General features: G+C 41.9%; 1 protein-coding gene across 1 annotated transcript in view; it reads left to right on the top strand.

Annotated features, from left to right (window-relative positions):
* The window catches only part of LOC144785207 (GTPase IMAP family member 4-like), a 53,040-nt gene extending 42,450 nt beyond the window's left edge, over positions 1-10,590 (top strand). Inside the window, exon 2 of the mRNA XM_078664245.1 lies at positions 9,100-10,590. Within this exon, the coding sequence (XP_078520371.1) occupies positions 9,100-10,169 (1,070 nt within the window). The 3' untranslated portion in view covers positions 10,170-10,590. The remainder of the gene's footprint in view (positions 1-9,099) is intronic.
* The last annotated feature ends 7,134 nt before the right edge of the window (positions 10,591-17,724 follow it).

Genomic DNA, 17,724 nt, shown 5'->3' with positions numbered 1-17,724 from the left:
CAACACAGAGTGAAGGGGATGCAGAACCCCATGAGTGATCTTCATGCATCTTGCATGGAAATGTACAGATATTGAGCAGTATGACTGTTGTATGTCTGGCAGTTCCTAAAAAGATAAACATTGACTAAAATCTTCCCTACTACTGCCACCAGTGGGATATGTAGGAGATTTACTGAAATCTCATAGGAAATGTACAACGTTGGGATTGCTAATACCCAAAAGAAAGGTGGCACTTAGAAAGGACAGGGTGCCATGAATGGAGGCAGAAGAGTAGTTATAAGATCCTACCTTACACAATAACAGAGAAGAATTTAATATTTCAATGCTCCCTCTCAAGCCCATACCCAGAGACAACTGGGACCCATTACTTGTACATTTTTTGTGACAAGGTGTTGGGGCTGGATCAGATGACCACAATCTCTAACAAGGTGACCTGATAATTTATTCAACTCGAAGAGTATTGATTGGTTTTCATGGCAAAAGATTAAGAAAAAACATGGATGTTCACTAAGGTGAAACACTATAATGTTTTTGGATGAAATTACATAATTATTAACCTGTTAAAAATAGGAACTGGATGATATTTAATACATAATGCAGTAGCATACTGCTTTAGATGATTATTGCAATGTCTGATAGCAGTTGTTTATTTTGTCCTATATTATGCTGACTTTATAAAATAAAACATTAAATAATAATTGAAAGGGTAGCGGGAGGGGTGGTTAAATGAACACAGATAGAGAGAGGACAATTGCAGAGGTGAAGTAGCAAATCAATGGTGCAGTAAATTAAGGTGAGCTAGTAAGAGCTAGAGAGCAGTAAGCTACAGAGAGATGAAGTAGTTAAAGAGGTGTGAGGTACAGGGAGAAATGGGATATAGAGAGAAATTAGGTAGTGAGTTGTAAGACAGAAGGGCAGAGAATTAGAGATAAAGTGGGATATAAAGATCAAGTGGCCTCATGAACAAATGTATGAAATGTGATATCTCAATTGCAAGTTACTGAATCGCTATTAGGAAATTGTAATTCCTGATGTAATAAAATTTACACATTTTAGATAGCATTCCTGATGAGTTGCAAATCAACCCACCTCATGCATATTAATGAAGTAGGTTGCTATTTGCGACCCATTAGGTATTGCAGCCATCACAGGGATGGTGGTCTGCTGAGGTCACCATCATGTCATGATTGTTTTTTAATAAATCAATGTTTTTAAGAAAAACAATGCAGCCTGTTTTCCTTACAGGAAAACGGGATGCATTTAAAAACAATAAACACTTTTGAAGTTTCATTTTTTGCCAAATGGAGAAGACACGAGCTGCTGACTATGCTATCAGGGGATCAAGACTCTACAGCACGTCATATGTTTCTGTCCAATGATGGTTTAACTAGCGACAAAGTCTATTGAGAAGACAGTTCATCGATCTGGGAATCCGGTCCTGAAGGACTGCACTGATGGAGTCATTGTACCCAACCAACATAATGTTGAATATTAGATTAGTGCAGTTCCTGGTTTCTTTTAAAAACATGATAGAAGTATAGGCCCGGTCCTGGGTAGATGTGTGGGGGGGCTTTGATGTGTTCTGATAAGCACCTAGAGGGTTCATGATTTTGTTGGTCTTAGAAATTGATAGAAGGCTTGGTCAATCCCGTCACGTTTTGCAAATAATCGTGAATGGGTAAATTGATGTGTAAGGACAGGCTGCTAGGAAAAGTGATAGAAGCTGCGCCCTATCCTGTCAAGTAATGGAAATATTTGCTTAACCAGCAGTTATTTTTGCACATGGGCAGTTTATACACTATATAGTCTTGCACACTGGCATTTTAATTGTATTATAGTCTTGCTCACTGGCCCTCTAAATCTAGCCACGCAGTCAAGTATGCATATTCTCTCTAATCTGGGAAAAAGCTGGTTTATGAGGAATTACTTTTAGATTTGTAGGTAGGTGTTGTCATTGGTTCGCCTTATCCGATTCCCTCTAGCCTTTTGTGCACTGGTATTTTTACTTTTATAACTATGAAGGGCAGAAAGTAATGAAATTGTCTTCCAATTAAGATGTACAATGGTTGCTTTGATGTATATTAAGTTTTGTTTTCAGACCTTTTTTTCTAAACATCTTACAATGTTTGATTTTTGCAATGTTTATGGTTTAATTGACTAATAAACTGGGGAACCTGAGTCACCCGTTTTCTTTACCTGATACTGCTTGCTGTTCCATGTGGCAATTGTTGGCCCTGCCTGTCGCTGTTGGGGCTCCCTGGTGAGACGAGGATCCCAGGGACCTGCTGTTTTCTACCCCACTGATACCACATCACCCTGGGAGAGGACTGTAACTCCCAGGGTGCATCTTAGTCACCACAGTAGCTGCGAGTGAGGGAGAGGTTTGTCCATCACACATAAAGTGCTGGCTCCCCCCCCGCGGTGCGGATCGCGCGCGGGTTGCAGCCCAGATGAAGCCCAGACCAAGGGCAGGCCTGTCTGTACCTGTCAGAGACCGTAAGAGCACGGGCCGGGCTACCCTATTAAGTTTTTGTGCTGGATGTAGAATTGTGTCATTTGTACTTAGTGAGACTGTCCTGGTTTCAAACTTCATCTGTATGCGTCTATCGTTATAATGAGCCCACGTAGATTAAATAAAGGCAAGGGGGCGGTAGGTACCTTGGATGCTTTTCTTCAGATGGCTGAATCCGTGCTCATAAATGAAATTAAACTTACAGAACTGAGGATGTCCCCTGAGCCCGTACACTCTTCTACCAGAATTTCTATGATGCCGGTACTTACAGAACCCTCTGTAATGATTAACAACGAGGGATCTCCTTCGCGATCTGGTTTACTTCCACACAATGTTGTAGATCAAACATTAAATAGTGTTTCCTCATTATCGTCTGATTTAGAGTGCAGTCCTGATGGTATACAACGGTAACCACGCATTTTTTACAACGCGGTACCGTTACCACGCTACTTTTACCACGCAAGTCGTTACCACGACTTGCGCTGGGGGCGCTCCAGGATAGTAAATAGTTTAATTTACTATCCAACTCCTTTCCCTAGAGTCCACGGGGACTGGAGTTGGAATAGTAAATTAAAAAATTTACTATCCAGCGCCCCTCCACGCAAGTCGTTGTAACGACTTGCGTGGTAAAAGTAGCGTTGTAATGGTACGCGTTGTAAAAGTACGCGTGGTACCGTCATATATCCAGTCCTGATAGGCCTATAGTTAACACTAGAGGGCAAAAAGCCAAGTCCAGGATAGTCTCTACTGTAGAACCCCCGCCGAAAAAAATGAAGGGTAGGAATCCTTGTAAACAGAGCAAACCTAGGCAGAAACCAAATGGAGCATCAGCTAAATGTTCTATCAGCCCCAGCGATTCTAGGGAGGGACAGCCAACTGGTATTAATTCCAATCAGCCAATTACATCGGCTGATGGTTTACACAATGGGAATATTTGGGGTAGGCTTGAAGCAATGATGCCAATCTTATTGGAACCCATTTTGTTAAAAATAACTACAGTTGAAGCTAAGTTAGCTAAAGTGGAGGAACTTGTTAGTCAAACACACTCAGCTCCCCTACCACACAGTTCTAAGACATTTTCTTGTGCCTCAGTTCGTAGAGAGGCAGACACGGGCCTGGTCACTCAAGTGGTTCCACAAACAAGCAATTACAGTAATTTAAACTTGCCCCCAGAAGCCACTTCGTATACAGTGGTTTTGTCAAATGTTCCGCCCCTACCCCACAATACTCACGAACATTGGGCTACCTTGAGGAACAAGGCCCTTCATTTCTTGGGTCAGAGAACAGGTTTAGAGCATTCTCTCTTCCAGGAATTTAAAATGGTTTGAAGAATAGGATGGGTGGGCCCTCTAGTCAAGTCGTTCCAACTTCCAACTGTGTTGTGTTAACGTTCAGGTCACCTCTCCTGGTACGTACAATTCTCGAGAGAGAAAAAACTGGGCCTCTTAATATTACTGATATACATATTGTACCAGTAGGTTACTTTTATGAACCACCATATTTCCATGAACCTCGAGGTACCACCTTTTTGTAACCACAGGGGTTTTGGTGGAGCCCAGATTCTCGATCCCGGTGTCTAATTGCTTTAATGCTTTGCGTTCACTCGAGTATATAGACTGACTGGGTGCGGGACTGTTGGCTCTCCCAACCTGTGTAGTAGAAGGGACTGGTGTTGTGCGAAACCCTGGTTATTCTAGATCGGGAATAGTTGGCCCCTCATCTAATTGTAATCATATCTGTGATACTAATAAAGTTCAAAGAGAGCCAGAGGTGGAGATTATAATATTAGATGAACCCACAGACTTGTTAAATGCTTCTCTATTACCAAGTCGCATAGTGGAGGACTCAATTGGGACAGCCACAGCTAATTGCCCTAAGAGTGGTAAACCCAGTCTATGCAATGTTCTCTCCTGGAACATTGCTGGTATTTCCTCTACGTTAAATAACCATCTGTGGAGGGAACTTATTAGCCAGTTTGAGATTCTGTGCCTTCAGGAAACCTGAGCCAAGGAGGTGGTTCACTTGAATGGTGTCAGGACTTACCATACCCCGGCGGCCAGTAGTCCGAGTGGTAGAGCTAAGGGTGGTCTTTGCATTTACATATTGTGCACCATTAATATTAGAAATATAACCTTGCTTGCACAGGATAACTACTACCAACTAGTTAAATTGGACTTAGATCCCACGCACTCCATTGTTGTCATTAATTTTTATAATATTATTCCCTCTGACAAAGTGAGAGCTGATACTCCCAATATGATACAAATTCTGAATAATGTTGGCAGGAGTAAAGATTTAATGCTGATATTGGCTGTATATTTTGATTGTTCTTTATGTATGAATGCTGGGGACAAACTCTGTGATGCGCTTAATGATTATGGCACATGTGTGTCCCATTTTCAACATTCTGTCCTGGGGGAAGAATTTATTGACCTTGTCTTCTCCCTTGACCTGCGCTTTGTGAATGAAATGTGTCCAGCTCCTGTTTCCATGCCTTGGACATTTAAAGGCAGGGGCCTTTTTTTTACAATTGATTATATTTTAGTTTCCAATAGTTATGCATGCACCCTCCATTCCTTTTATGTAGCGGACTACTCTCTTAGTGACCATTTTCCGCTTTGTTTGGCGTTCTCACTATCGTCCACCTCGATTATAACTTCTAAACAGCATAATCAGTCGCAAGGAAACCTAGCTATGGGGAGCACTAATGGGTATTCCTTGCGCTGGACATTGGTGGACCAAACTGCACTGGTCAAAACTGTGTTGGGCAATAGCAAACTAGCAATAGAGACTTGCTTGAGTGAGACTGCCACTCCAGAAGATATTTTGGCTTCCTTTGAGACCATTTCCCAAGCTGTTAGAGAGTCCCTTACCAAACATAAAAGTATTAAGGGCCCTCATAGAGGCTGGCTTGATTCTAGGTGCCCTCAAGCTTATACTCATTTGTAAAAGGTGTTACATATAAAACTGAGGTATATAATTGATGTAAAGATGGCTGGAGGTCCTTACAAACAAGCAATTAGGTATCGGAAAGCCACTTTAAAGGAGGAGGTGTGGGAAGCGTTACATTCTGCCTCAGTACTTAACGATAGTGTGGCTTTTTGGAAAGTTATTAGGGCCTCTTTCCTGTCCAGAAAGGAAGGACCAACGATCAAAATAGCAATAACTGAGGAGCAATGAATTGAGCACTTTACAAACGTATATCATGGGAAGGAAAACCCAGCCATGATGGACAATTCTGCCCAGGACGTCTGGAATTTGAATTTGACCCCCGCAGGTAGCGCTTTATCATTCACCCTGGATGAGGTTGTATGGGCTCTGTCTGTCAGCAAGGACGGCAAGGCTCCTGAATATGGGTTACCAGTGCATCTGTTTAAAGCAGATGTTACTCTATAGGGACCCCTCTTGACGCAGGTCCTAAACGCTAACTGCAGTGCACCCTTTCCACCAACCTTGGTGGAAACAACTATTGTCCCTATTTTTAAAAAGGGAGACAGGCATGACCCGGCATGCTACAGGCCTATTTCATTACTTGATGTCATAACTAATGTAGTAACGTCTTCAGGACTAGGCAGAGGAGAACTCTATTCTGTCGGACCTGCAATACAGCTTTCGAGTCGGAGTAGGGACAGTAGAGCAGGGTTTGAATTTGTCTCTTTTAGTGGGCAAATACACTAGGGCTAAGGCGGGGAACCTATTTTTAGCCTTCGTTTACCTTACAGCCACATTTGATTGCTTGATTGGTACTAAACTTTGGTCATTTTTAGAGGTAATGTGGTTGACCCACAGATTATTTATTTTCTTAGACGTTTTTATAGTGATGCCAACACATGCGTTCCCTGTGGTCTGCAGGGCCAACGCTCTGCTTCCTTAAGGATTAGAAGTGGAGTCAGGCAAGGTTGTGTCCTGGCACCTTTTTTCTTCAACCCGTGCACAAATGGTTTAGGGGAGGCCCTTTTAAAAGATAACCTTGACTTCCCTCATGTAGCGGGGCATACTATTCCAGCCCTTTACATGCAGCTGATGCGGTGCTGATGTCCCGCACACAAGTGGGACTTCAGAGGGTTTTGAATAGTTTTACTAATTTTATGAATGAGTTAGGCTTAAGAGTTAACTCTTCTAAGACATTTGTTATGCGTTACGGTACGCCATTAAGAGAACTAAAGATATGTTTGTGGCAGGACAGAAGATCGGGGTCAATAAGTAATTTTCATATTTGGGAATTCTCTTGGCCCACAGGATTCTTGGTCCCAGGCAGTGTCTACGAAAAAATTGACATTATTGCGCACTACATCTGCCCTCAGAGCTGTTGTGAGAAAATTAGGTAAAAGCCCACCTGGGAGCTCATCCAGATATATAAAGCAAAATGTGTCACAGCGGCAGTGTATGGGACTGGGTATGGGGGCCAGTTGATTTGCTTCCTATCCAAAGAGTAGAAAATGCTTTTCTGAAATGTATCCTATCTGTCCTGAGTGGCATTTCAGCAAGTATATGTCATGCGGAATTGGGCCTCGCCTTTATTTCAGATTTAATTAAGCTTGAGCCTGTGCTGGTATGGCACAGACTTTGGACAAAAGAAGAGACAAAACTAAACAGAGAAATTATGTTGAATGTTCTGAAACTAGAATGGGCCTGGAGGATCCCTTGGCTGAAATACGTGTGCAACTTCCTACTAGATCTTGATCATCCAGGGTACTTTACTAATCCTAGTAGTATTCAGAAAATATCTAGGAAGGAATTGAAAGCAAAGGGCTTGTCATTGATAGATACTGCCAGATTGTTTTCTGAAATTGTAAAAACCACTGTCCTACACAATCAGATGATTTTAATTACTTTAAACATTCAACCCTACCTCACCCTTGTGACAAGTGAATATGACAGATTCCTACTAGTTCGCTTTTGATTGGGGGGTTTTCATAGATTAGTCACATTTCCTAAAGTGAATGACTGGCCTCAAACTTCCAGCTGTGCCCATGTGATAATATTTCTAAGCAAACCACGATCCATGTTATACCTTTCTGTAGATTTTATTCTGATGCCAGGAAAATGTGCTTAGTTCCTGTGTTAAAATGGTTTGGGCTCCGGCAATGTCGACCTGCCTTTTTGGCTTTACAACAATTAGATAAAGCGCATAGTGTCTACAGGATGGTAATTTTCTTTAAAAAAGTTCTGTGTTTAAGGAAATTTAGGATTATTTCCTAAATTGTTGTTCAATCTAAGGAAAGCCTGTTGTGTTTAATACTCTTTTAACTTTTTTAATGAATTTTAAATAATTACGTACATTTATTTTATATGAATTTTCATATATGAAATCATGTTACTATGCTTTTCTGATTTTCTGTTCACAATCGAATAAAGCTTTCTTTGATTTGATTTGATTTGACTTGACTAATAAACTACTTTCATCGATTCATTCATTTTGTAGAGTACTGCCTGCTCTAAAAAACAATTGTTTCCATTCTTAAATGGGAAGGGGTCTCTTTGGGACCCCTTCTGATTTGCGAATGGGTTACCACCTCCTGGAAGGATTGGTAAAGTATTAATGTTTTGCAACCAGAATTCTGTCGCAAAACTTTAATATAGCCCAGTCAGATTCCGTAATTTGAAGGGATGCCCAAAACACACCCCTTCCAAATACCAAATTGCAATTGCAAATTTAGGTTCGATAGCATGTTGAATTGCGAGCTGTACTTCTAACAAATGTAAAAGCCTTTTTGAAGTAGGAAAAATCCAGATTGGTCTATTTCAGACATCAAAACTGCTTTGAACATATGAACCTTGATGAGCTTGAGAGAGAGGTGAAGTAGATGGAAGGGAGTTACTAGGAGGTGAGATGGAAACAGCAGTGAGGTGCAGAGAGGGATGAAGAAGACAGTGAGCTGCGTTAGAGGGACGAGTAAACTGGGAGGGGTGTAGAGGCATAGAGAGTGAAAGCTGGATGACAATCCCTGATTACAGATTACTCTCTCACAGGGGTGCACTTATGTTGTGCTAGGTTTCCATTCCCACCACCTGAGCACTAAAAAGAGAACAAGTCAAAATAAACAATTCCAGTGATGTGAATCATTATATTCCTACAAACACAGTGTAAAATCATTAATTACTAGCACAGTGTGAACACCTGGGATTGGGAGCAAAGTATAAAGCTGAAAACAAAGGAAATTATTTGAGGTCGCCAGCCGTTGGCTCTAATGTTCTATGAGAGTCTGTAAATACACTGGAATTCAGGAGGGATAGTTGCTGTGTAGCTCTGACAGTATTTTAAAGAGCTTTGATTGCTTTGTTCGAAAATGTTTAATTTTAGACAAATGTCTACAGTTCTTAATGAGAATTTCAATTTTTGTGAAAAATTTTCTGCCTGTCGAATGGTACGTAGAAATATTTGTGGAAATTCTGAATTCCCAAGAATTCTGTTGACATTTTCATCTAATGGAGACTGACCTATATGCCAATGTCTCATTTCAAGTTTGCATATCAGTGTTGCCAATGTCTAAATGTGTGACATACTTTACTTGTGCACAAAGACACTCTTCTGTTTCTTTGACATACTATCAAAGTATACTATTTTTTTATTCTGTCTTCAACAGATGATACAGATAAAGATTTGTACAGTGGGAAGTCAGAACTAAGAATTGTCCTTGTTGGTAAAACCGGATCTGGGAAAAGTGCCACTGGTAATACTATTATTGGCCAGAAGGTGTTTCTGTCACACTCATCTACAAATTCAGTTACAACGGTTTGTGCCAGAAAAGAGTTCTACATTAGTAAGCGAAAGATCGTCATTGTGGACACCCCAGGTTTGTTTGACACAAAGCTGTGTCATGAAGAGACTGCCCATGAGATTGCAAAATGTGTTGCAGTGTCCTCTCCTGGACCTCACGCTATTGTGATGGTCCTACAGGCTGGCCGGTACACCCCAGAAGAAAAGGACGCAGTCGAAAAGATCCAAGATATATTTGGAAAGGAGGCAATGAGATACATGGTTGTGTTGTTCACCAGAAAAGATGATCTAGAGTATGAAAAGTTAACCATAGAAGAGCAAATTAATAAAGATCATACAGACCTACAGGCACTGATCAAGACATGTGGAGGAGGATACTGTGCCTTCAACAACAGGCTCCAAGGAGAAGAAAGTCAGAAGCAAGTATCTGAGCTGATTGCAAAGATTGACCAAATGGTGGAGCGCAACGATGGCAGGTGTTACACCAATGACATGTACATCCAGGCAGAGAAGATAGTGAAACAGAAGGAGATAGAGCTGAAGAACCAGTACCAAGAGGAATATCAAAAGGAGGTGATAAAACTTGTACAGCAGCATGAAGAGGAGCTAAGGAGACTGAAGGAGCGAATGAAGGCCAGAGAAGAGGCCCTTATGAAGCAGTATCAAGACCAACTAGAAAAAGAGAAAGGAGAGAAAGGAGAAGCCGATGTACATATGCGTGTGAAGAAACAAAAAGAGGAGTACCTGAAACATTCAGAAGAGGAAGAAAACCGGTTGAGCAGAAACCTCGAACTTAGTATGGAGAAAGCAAATGAGCGGTTTAGAGAAAACCAGAAAGAAAGCAGAGGTCAAGCAGCCGATATCTCGGTACCAAAGGTGGAAGAGAAATTGCCGTGGCTAAGAAGCACACTAAAAAGATGGTTTGGAAGAAAATGAATATATTTTCATGCAGAGCTGTCCTCTGAGATATGATTAGTGGGAAGAGATTATAGCTCTAGCTCGTAGTGCAAGAAAGCAATGAGATCCTTTTAAGAGTGGATTGGATAAAGTCAGGTGACTTTTTGGAAACAAAGAGAGTTGAAGGCATCTTTTAACTGGCTCAGTGCGCGTTATAAATTAAGAAATAATCCTTCTTCATCTTCCTTGTTATCACATTCTTCCTTGCTCTCTGTCATTCTCTTCCCTGGTCTGCACCCAAACGGTAACCTGCTTCGTGTCTTTTTTCAAAAACTTCAGTTTCACTCATTGGAGAATGAGACAAATTGTAACAATTTGATTCTTGTTTTCGCAGTATGCATATGTATTTCGTACATGAAAGACCGGTAGCCGAAACAGTAAAATAAATCTTCAAAATTGATTTTGCATTATTGGCCTGTCCCCTTGCATGCTTCTGTGCATTGTTATCATGGGTTACTCTGAATACTTTACTGACTGTTAGCACTGAGTAAATTGTGTGCAAGGCTGATTCAACTGTCTACTTGAGGATTGCGTTTTAGAGTTTGCCGAAAAGGACCCCTAGAAATGATAGCGGAGAAGAACTACTCTTGTAAAAGTCAAAGGAACAAACCATCAATACAGGTACATACAGAACTCAATGAAAATCAAAGGGAAAAGTTTCAAGCAATGAACCTTATATACCCTTAGGGAATCATCAGTAATGAGCCCCTCCATTAGCTCATTCTGTCACTGCTTCTTTCTCTTGGGGTAGGTAAATGTAGACTATCCAATGATTGTAGCATGACTTTAGGGACCAGTTCAACCCTGGGCAGGGCTGTGGTAACTCACGCTGAGTAAATGCTGAACATGGCAGAAGAATGCTCTGGTGGGCTGGTCATATGGATAAACCAAAATGAATAGCAGCTGACAAAGTATGTGAGGACAAGGTACGTAGAGTTTGAGCAGCTGCAAAATGAAGATAAGACAAGAAGCCAGAATATTACCTTCACCAGAGCAAAAGTTCTAAAATTGGTCAAAAAGATAAATGCTCTATGAGTGAATTTGTGATGAGGAGGTGACAAGTAATCTAGAGACCTCGACTCTCCAACTGTCTAAAGGACACTTAGGGGCAGATTATGATGGTGGGTGGACTCCAGTCTGCCCTCCATCATAGCAGTACTTGTGACCACCCGCCTGTAAGGCGTCGGTCAAGCACCACGTATTAGGATGCAACCGTAGGCGTCGCATCATGCTAGGTTAACATTGCAGGGGGTACTGCTGGCAGCAGCACTCACAACAATGCCCAAACAGCATATTGTGCATTTCCCTGAACTACATGGCAGACACCACACAGTGCCTGCTGCTTAGTGCAGGGAAATGTAGGGGGGTACCATGGGTACCCCCCAGTATACCACCACCCCCCAGCCCAAGGGTGGGCCACAACGGGCCCCGGAATCCAATCCCCTCCAGCCTTTCCATGGTGGTTTCCCCACCATGGAAAGGATGGCTGCAGCCAGCATTACAATTTGGTGGACAGTCCCTGCTAGGCACCACCACCATTTTACACATCCCGATCGCTCCGCCAGGCAATCGGAACGCCTGCCTGTGGTGGAACCGTGGCAGGCAGTCTTTGCACCCACCACGGTACTAGGTCGATTACCCCCACCATCCAAATTTGGTGGAGGGAAAAGCATTGTCAGATGGCGGAGGGCCTGCCACCGCACAGCCATTGGTGGCGGGCCTTCTGCCATCATAATTGACCCCTTAGTAATCAGGATTGGATCCATTGGATTCCTCATTACCTTCATTTCATGAAGCTTTATTCGGTACATATTAAAATTACCATAAAAGCACAAAGATACGTACATCATATAGCAAATACAGCAGGTTACAGACAGGGAAACAGCCAAGGTATTATAAACATAATAATTTAAAAACACATACTTTTCCTGGCCTTAATTGATTGAGTTAAAAACGTAGCAGTAAAAAAACAGATATCGACATATTGCAAGTTAAAAATTAAATTCATGGCCTGATTGACTGTACGTACACCATATTTAACAAACATAGGTTTTAATGAGGCAGTACGAAAGTTCGTGTACAGTTTACAGATCAAAAGAAAGTGCAGAGTGCTCTGTTTGGATATGCCATCACACATGCATGGCCCCAGCGGGTGTTTCTTGAGTGTTGGCAGTGCCACTAGGTGATGAGCTATACCAAGCCTCAGTCTGGTCAACACAAACTTATGGGTTGGCCTAGTCACCCAGACTAAATAAATGGAAAAACCTTCAGCAGTGGTATAATTATTGTAAAACTTAACAGTAGATAAAGATCTGCTGGCAAAAGCCCGTTTCCTTGCAGCAAAGGACAAAAAAATTATTTTCAGCTCATGTTTATGTATTAACAATACTGCGCTTGGGTCAACCAGGACGTTTAAGTTAAATATCTCGGAAAAACATCTGACGACATATTTTAGCAAGGGTATATTGTAAAATTTGTCCAGCGAGAGACAATCCTCGATGATCGATCTGGTAAAAGATTTTTCTTCCTGAAGAAAAGTTGAACGCCAGATCATAAGTGGCCTCAGGGATAATTGATCAGTCAGAAAATTAATGTCCAATTCTCGGTGGATTATCTCAGTAGAAGCAGAGGATGGTAGCGATAGGAGCTTTTTTAGAACGGTGTTTTCCTCCAACTGTAAAGTGTGGGCACAATTATGTCCCCAAACGCCTGCCCCATAGAGTGCAATACTAACACACCTAGCTTGATAAATCTTGAGCATGTCCCTGGTACGTCGGTCCCCAACTTTTGCTGCAAATCTAAAAACACCGTGGGCATTTTTTGCCATTTTAATACGGATATTTTTAAATTCATTAGACCACTTTCCATCTTTAGAGAAGGTAATACCAAGGTAACAAAAAGTATCTACTTGGTGCACCTTATCTTTATCAATAAAAAAGGAATTTAAATTTGCTTTTGGCCCCACATGTCATAGTATACGTTTTCCCCTTGTTAATAATCAATTTCCTATCCTTAATAAAGGTAGAAAATCTATCAATCAGATGCTGTAATCCAATCGGTGTTCTAGAGAGCAGAACAGCGTCATCGGCGTATAATAACACCGGCACAGGGGAACCCTTGACCTGTGGGGCATCTGCTTTAACGGATTTTAAAATCTCGTCGATTCCGTTAATAAATAGAATAAAATGGAGGGGGGCCAGTACACAGCCCTGTCTGATCCCTCTTTTTACGTGAAATTTTGGGGTGCATTCTCCTTTAGTGCCAAAACGTACACAGGTTTTTAATCTCCCGTACAGCTTGGCCAGGAAGTAAATTATGCCCTCTGGTGCTATTAACTGTAACAAGGTTGGCCATAGGATTGAATGGTCAACCATGTCAAAAGCACTACTCAGGTCTGCAAAGCAGAGGTAGAGTGATTTGGTAGAGTGAGGTAGAGCCTGATTTGGCTTCAGTGTATTTCCCGATCAATAGGTCTAGGTTTAAACACTGATCGAGTGTACCCCGGCCCTTTCTAAATCCATACTGGCTATCGGCAAGGATACCCTCTTGCTCGGCCCATTCCTCCAACCTCACTAACAAAACTCTACTCATAATCTTAACTGAGGAGTCAAGAAGAGAGATAGGTCGATAGTTTTTAACATCAGACCAGCTGCCCTTTTTGTGTATCGGGATAATGATTGATTCCCCCCAAGTATCGGGGGCCTCGGCACATATAGCAGCATTAAAAACAATAGCTAAAAGAGGGCTCCACATCTCGGGGGCTGTTTTATACACGTCTATGGGCACCCCATCCGGTCCCTGGGCTTTCCCCCCCTTGCTAGCGTGTATGCCAGATTCAACCTCACTAGCTGTCATATCCAAAGGTAAAACAGGCCATCTATTCGGGTTGGTACCCATACTGCTGTTAGAGTAAAAAATATTTGAGAAATGAGCAATCCAACCGTCACTCGGGACGTTAGAAGTTAGCACTGGGATATTCTCATCCTTAAGAAAAGGAGAGTTAACAGTAGCCCAAAACAGAGTACTATTAGATAGTTCGGCTGCTTGATTAAGGGAATCCCATGCCAACTGCTGTAGCTCACTCTTCCTCCGCTTTAAAGCAAGCTTATATTCTAGTCTTAATTTAGTTACAGAATCGGTGTCCCTAGGTTTATTAGCAAGGGCTACTTTTAATTTAGTTAATAAACTAGTACACAGATGGTCAAACCAACCCGGTCCATTTCTACAATGTCCACCTTTGGGTTTAGTGAACCTGGCATTGATAGTTTTATTAATGTCATTAAAAGCATTTAAAACCTGTTTTGAATCGGTGCTGTTATCAAGGATAAGAGAAATGTCTGTTAAACAATCCCTAACGATAGAACCGATTAATTCATTGGCTTTGTCCCCTGCCCATCTTAAACGAACTCCATTTGGTCTATGCGGTTCCACGTTGGAAACCGTAGTACCCACTTTAGCATGACATTCACCCCATAAAGTAGTTTCTAGAACAATACGATTATGATCACTTAAGGTAGTTACTTCGATCCTCGGAGGAACACAATAAGAAATAATGCTAGAAGAAACTATCACATGATCAATAACTGAACTAGAATACTGATTCTTAAAGGTCGGGATGTTTTGTCCATTTTCATCTTTAGGGAGACCTAAAATTTCCAACTCATAACAGCCCATTAGATAGTTTAGTGCCTCTCCATAGTTGTTCAGACCAAAATGCAGGTCATCCACTCCGGCATCATTAATAAATCCACAAACTTTTTCAGTTGACAATTTACACAATGGGATATTAAAGTCACCAACCCAGATGAAATCAAAAGAAACACTGGCCTCTAGGTTTAAATTTTCAATGGCGCTAGCCAGATCGTGAATGACTGCAACCCTGGAACTATCAAAAATGTTATTATAATAATTTACCAGTAAAATATTGTGGTCTTGTTTCTCTAGCAGCCAGAGAACCTGGGCATGTTCTCCCACAGTTATGTGCCTTTTTACTATAATTGGAGGATTGATTGAGACTAATGTCAGTAAACCCCCTTTGGCTCTGTCTGGTCCAGTGCCCTGGGCAAGCAAATTGTATGAAACAAAGCCCTCAAAATTGACTTCTTCCCTGCACCATGTCTCCTGGAAACAGAGGATTTCGTGGGCATTAATAAAATTCTGCCAGCCCAGAACCTTCCCCTTAGATTTCAGTCCTGCAACGTTCCAGCTAACAATTGTTATCCCTTTATCCCCTGTGTTAGTCCTATCTGATATCGTAATTACACTAGGGCAATTTCCCTTTGGTTACCACTAAATAAAGCCCTGCAGTTATTAACCAGTATAGAATCCTCCACCCTGGTTAACTCCGAGGTCGTTATACTTTTGATAATTTCAATCACTGGATTATTAGTAACCTCGCACAGGGGGGGCTGGCCGTCAATGCTAAGTCAGTCATTAGAGTCCACGCGACTTAGGGCATGAAAACGATTTTGAAGAGGAATGATTAACCCCGGCCGCTGAATCGGCAAAAATGGCCTTGTTTGGCTACTGTCGGTGGGAGGCACATTGATAAGATGGCTATAAAAAAAGCCAAGTGGGCGTGCACACACACTATTATCAGTAGACGGAAGGGAAGCTGCTCTGAGCAAAACTGTAGCGAAGTGTGGGGTTGCTTAAAATTAATAATCACACAGTCCCCCCTGCAATACTTACTAGAATTGCCAATCCAGTTTACCCTTCTGTTAGTTAGTATATCATTGGATAAGCAATCGGAAACCCACATTGCTTATGTAACCAGGAAACAGTTTCATTTTTCAGAGTCCTGGGATTCATGCTCAGGCTGGGTCAAGTGCGAATCAACCTGGGGTACATTAGTTAAAACAACCACATAGGGGGCACAATCTGGGGGAAGGTTAATAAAACGCCTTCTCCTCACTTCTGACCACCCCACATTATTATCAGCTACTGTGGTTACATGATTTTCTTGGCTCGCTGAGGGCGGTTGAACTGGAGTAACTATTTTGCTAACCCTAGTCCCCTCCTCAGGTCGTGTTGCTACATCTTTCCTTACCTTAGTGCATGCCTCGCTGGCCTTGGGAATTCCAGCCTGGGTAATATGGGTATCCAGAAGGTCACCCAATCTGAGTACTTCTTTAGACATCTAATCTAATTTGGCCACTAGAGGTTTAATTATCTTATCAAATTTAGCATCGATGATGCTGACCAACAGATCAAATTGCTCAGAATTCAATTTAAAAGGTATTTTCCGACAGGCCCTGACTACTCTTCGGGCCGGAAAAAGTTGTTATGGGGTATAAGAGGAATCGTCCAACACAACCTGATTAGGGGCCGGTAACACTGGTATATTGCTATTTATTACATCCAGTGTGCCAAAATCATGGCTATTGCCTATAGCTGGTGTACCTAAAGAGGTTGACAGGGAAGAGGGAGAAACAGGGTGACTAACACGACTCAAAGAGCGTAGTCTTTCGTTATTGATTTTATTACCTACTTTAACTAAGTAGTTATCTAGAGTGGCTGGCACTGAAGGGGTTTTTGAATTTTTAGATTTAGACATAATTAGAGCTTTAAAACCTACTTAACACGTAATAAATAAAAGCACCGAAGCTATCATGAATCACACAGATAGTTGAATGGACATAATAATACAATTATAACAACTCGATGTCCTTAATACTGAATAGGTTAAAAGTCTCACAGAGTAGATGATGGGTCTGCACTGCCAGGGTCCGTGGCTCAGCCCAGCCACGTCCAGCCCCGGACGGCCACAGACGGCCCGCCCTTTGTCCGGGCTTCGTCCGGCTCGTCCCGTATCTCCCAGTGTGTGTGGCGGCGGGGCTCCTCGCAGCTGCAAGAACGCACGGACTCCTGGTCACTCGAGTCCCGTGCAGCGAGCTGCTAGTCAAAAACTGCCCCCTCGGCAGTGGTAGGCATTACCTAATGTGGGACACACGGAGGAGGCCCCTGCCTGATAGAGATACATGAAATATGTTATCTAACATGCACATCAATTCACTGGTGATATACAGGATACTAAGCTCGATGGTTGTGATGCTGAGGAGGTTAAATCTGTAGATAATGCAGCACAACCAGTCACCAGAACACAAATATCATTGGCTCCACAAGAATACCCTATAGCCATTGTTTTTTTCCAGTCACTCTATTGATGAGATTTCTTTCATATGGGAAATGTGGGGGAGGATCGGGACAATATCCAGGAACATGGCCCACTAACAGTCACAGTCCTGCAGTACTTAATGATGCTTCTGCCACTGGATATTTCAATATCAGTGCCTTTCAGATAACGGGGTGATTTGATAACTTGAAACCTTGGTACTAGACACTATTGGAGGTTACATTGCATCATGTTTAGACTGGTGATCTCTACTTTCATATGCTAGAGTAATTCTAACACCCCCTTAATGATTTTGGTAAGAGGAATCTAGGCAGCATAGCACAAAGAACACATAAGTTACTCTGAAAATGACTGATATCATCAAATCAATACTAAAAATCAATTCCTAAATACCAAAAT

Source organism: Lissotriton helveticus, chromosome 10 (genome assembly GCF_964261635.1).
Source record: "Lissotriton helveticus chromosome 10, aLisHel1.1, whole genome shotgun sequence".
In the NCBI taxonomy this organism is placed as follows: Eukaryota; Metazoa; Chordata; class Amphibia; order Caudata; family Salamandridae; genus Lissotriton; species Lissotriton helveticus.
Note: the sequence above shows the minus strand (reverse complement) of the source record. Positions and strands in the feature narration are given on the sequence as shown.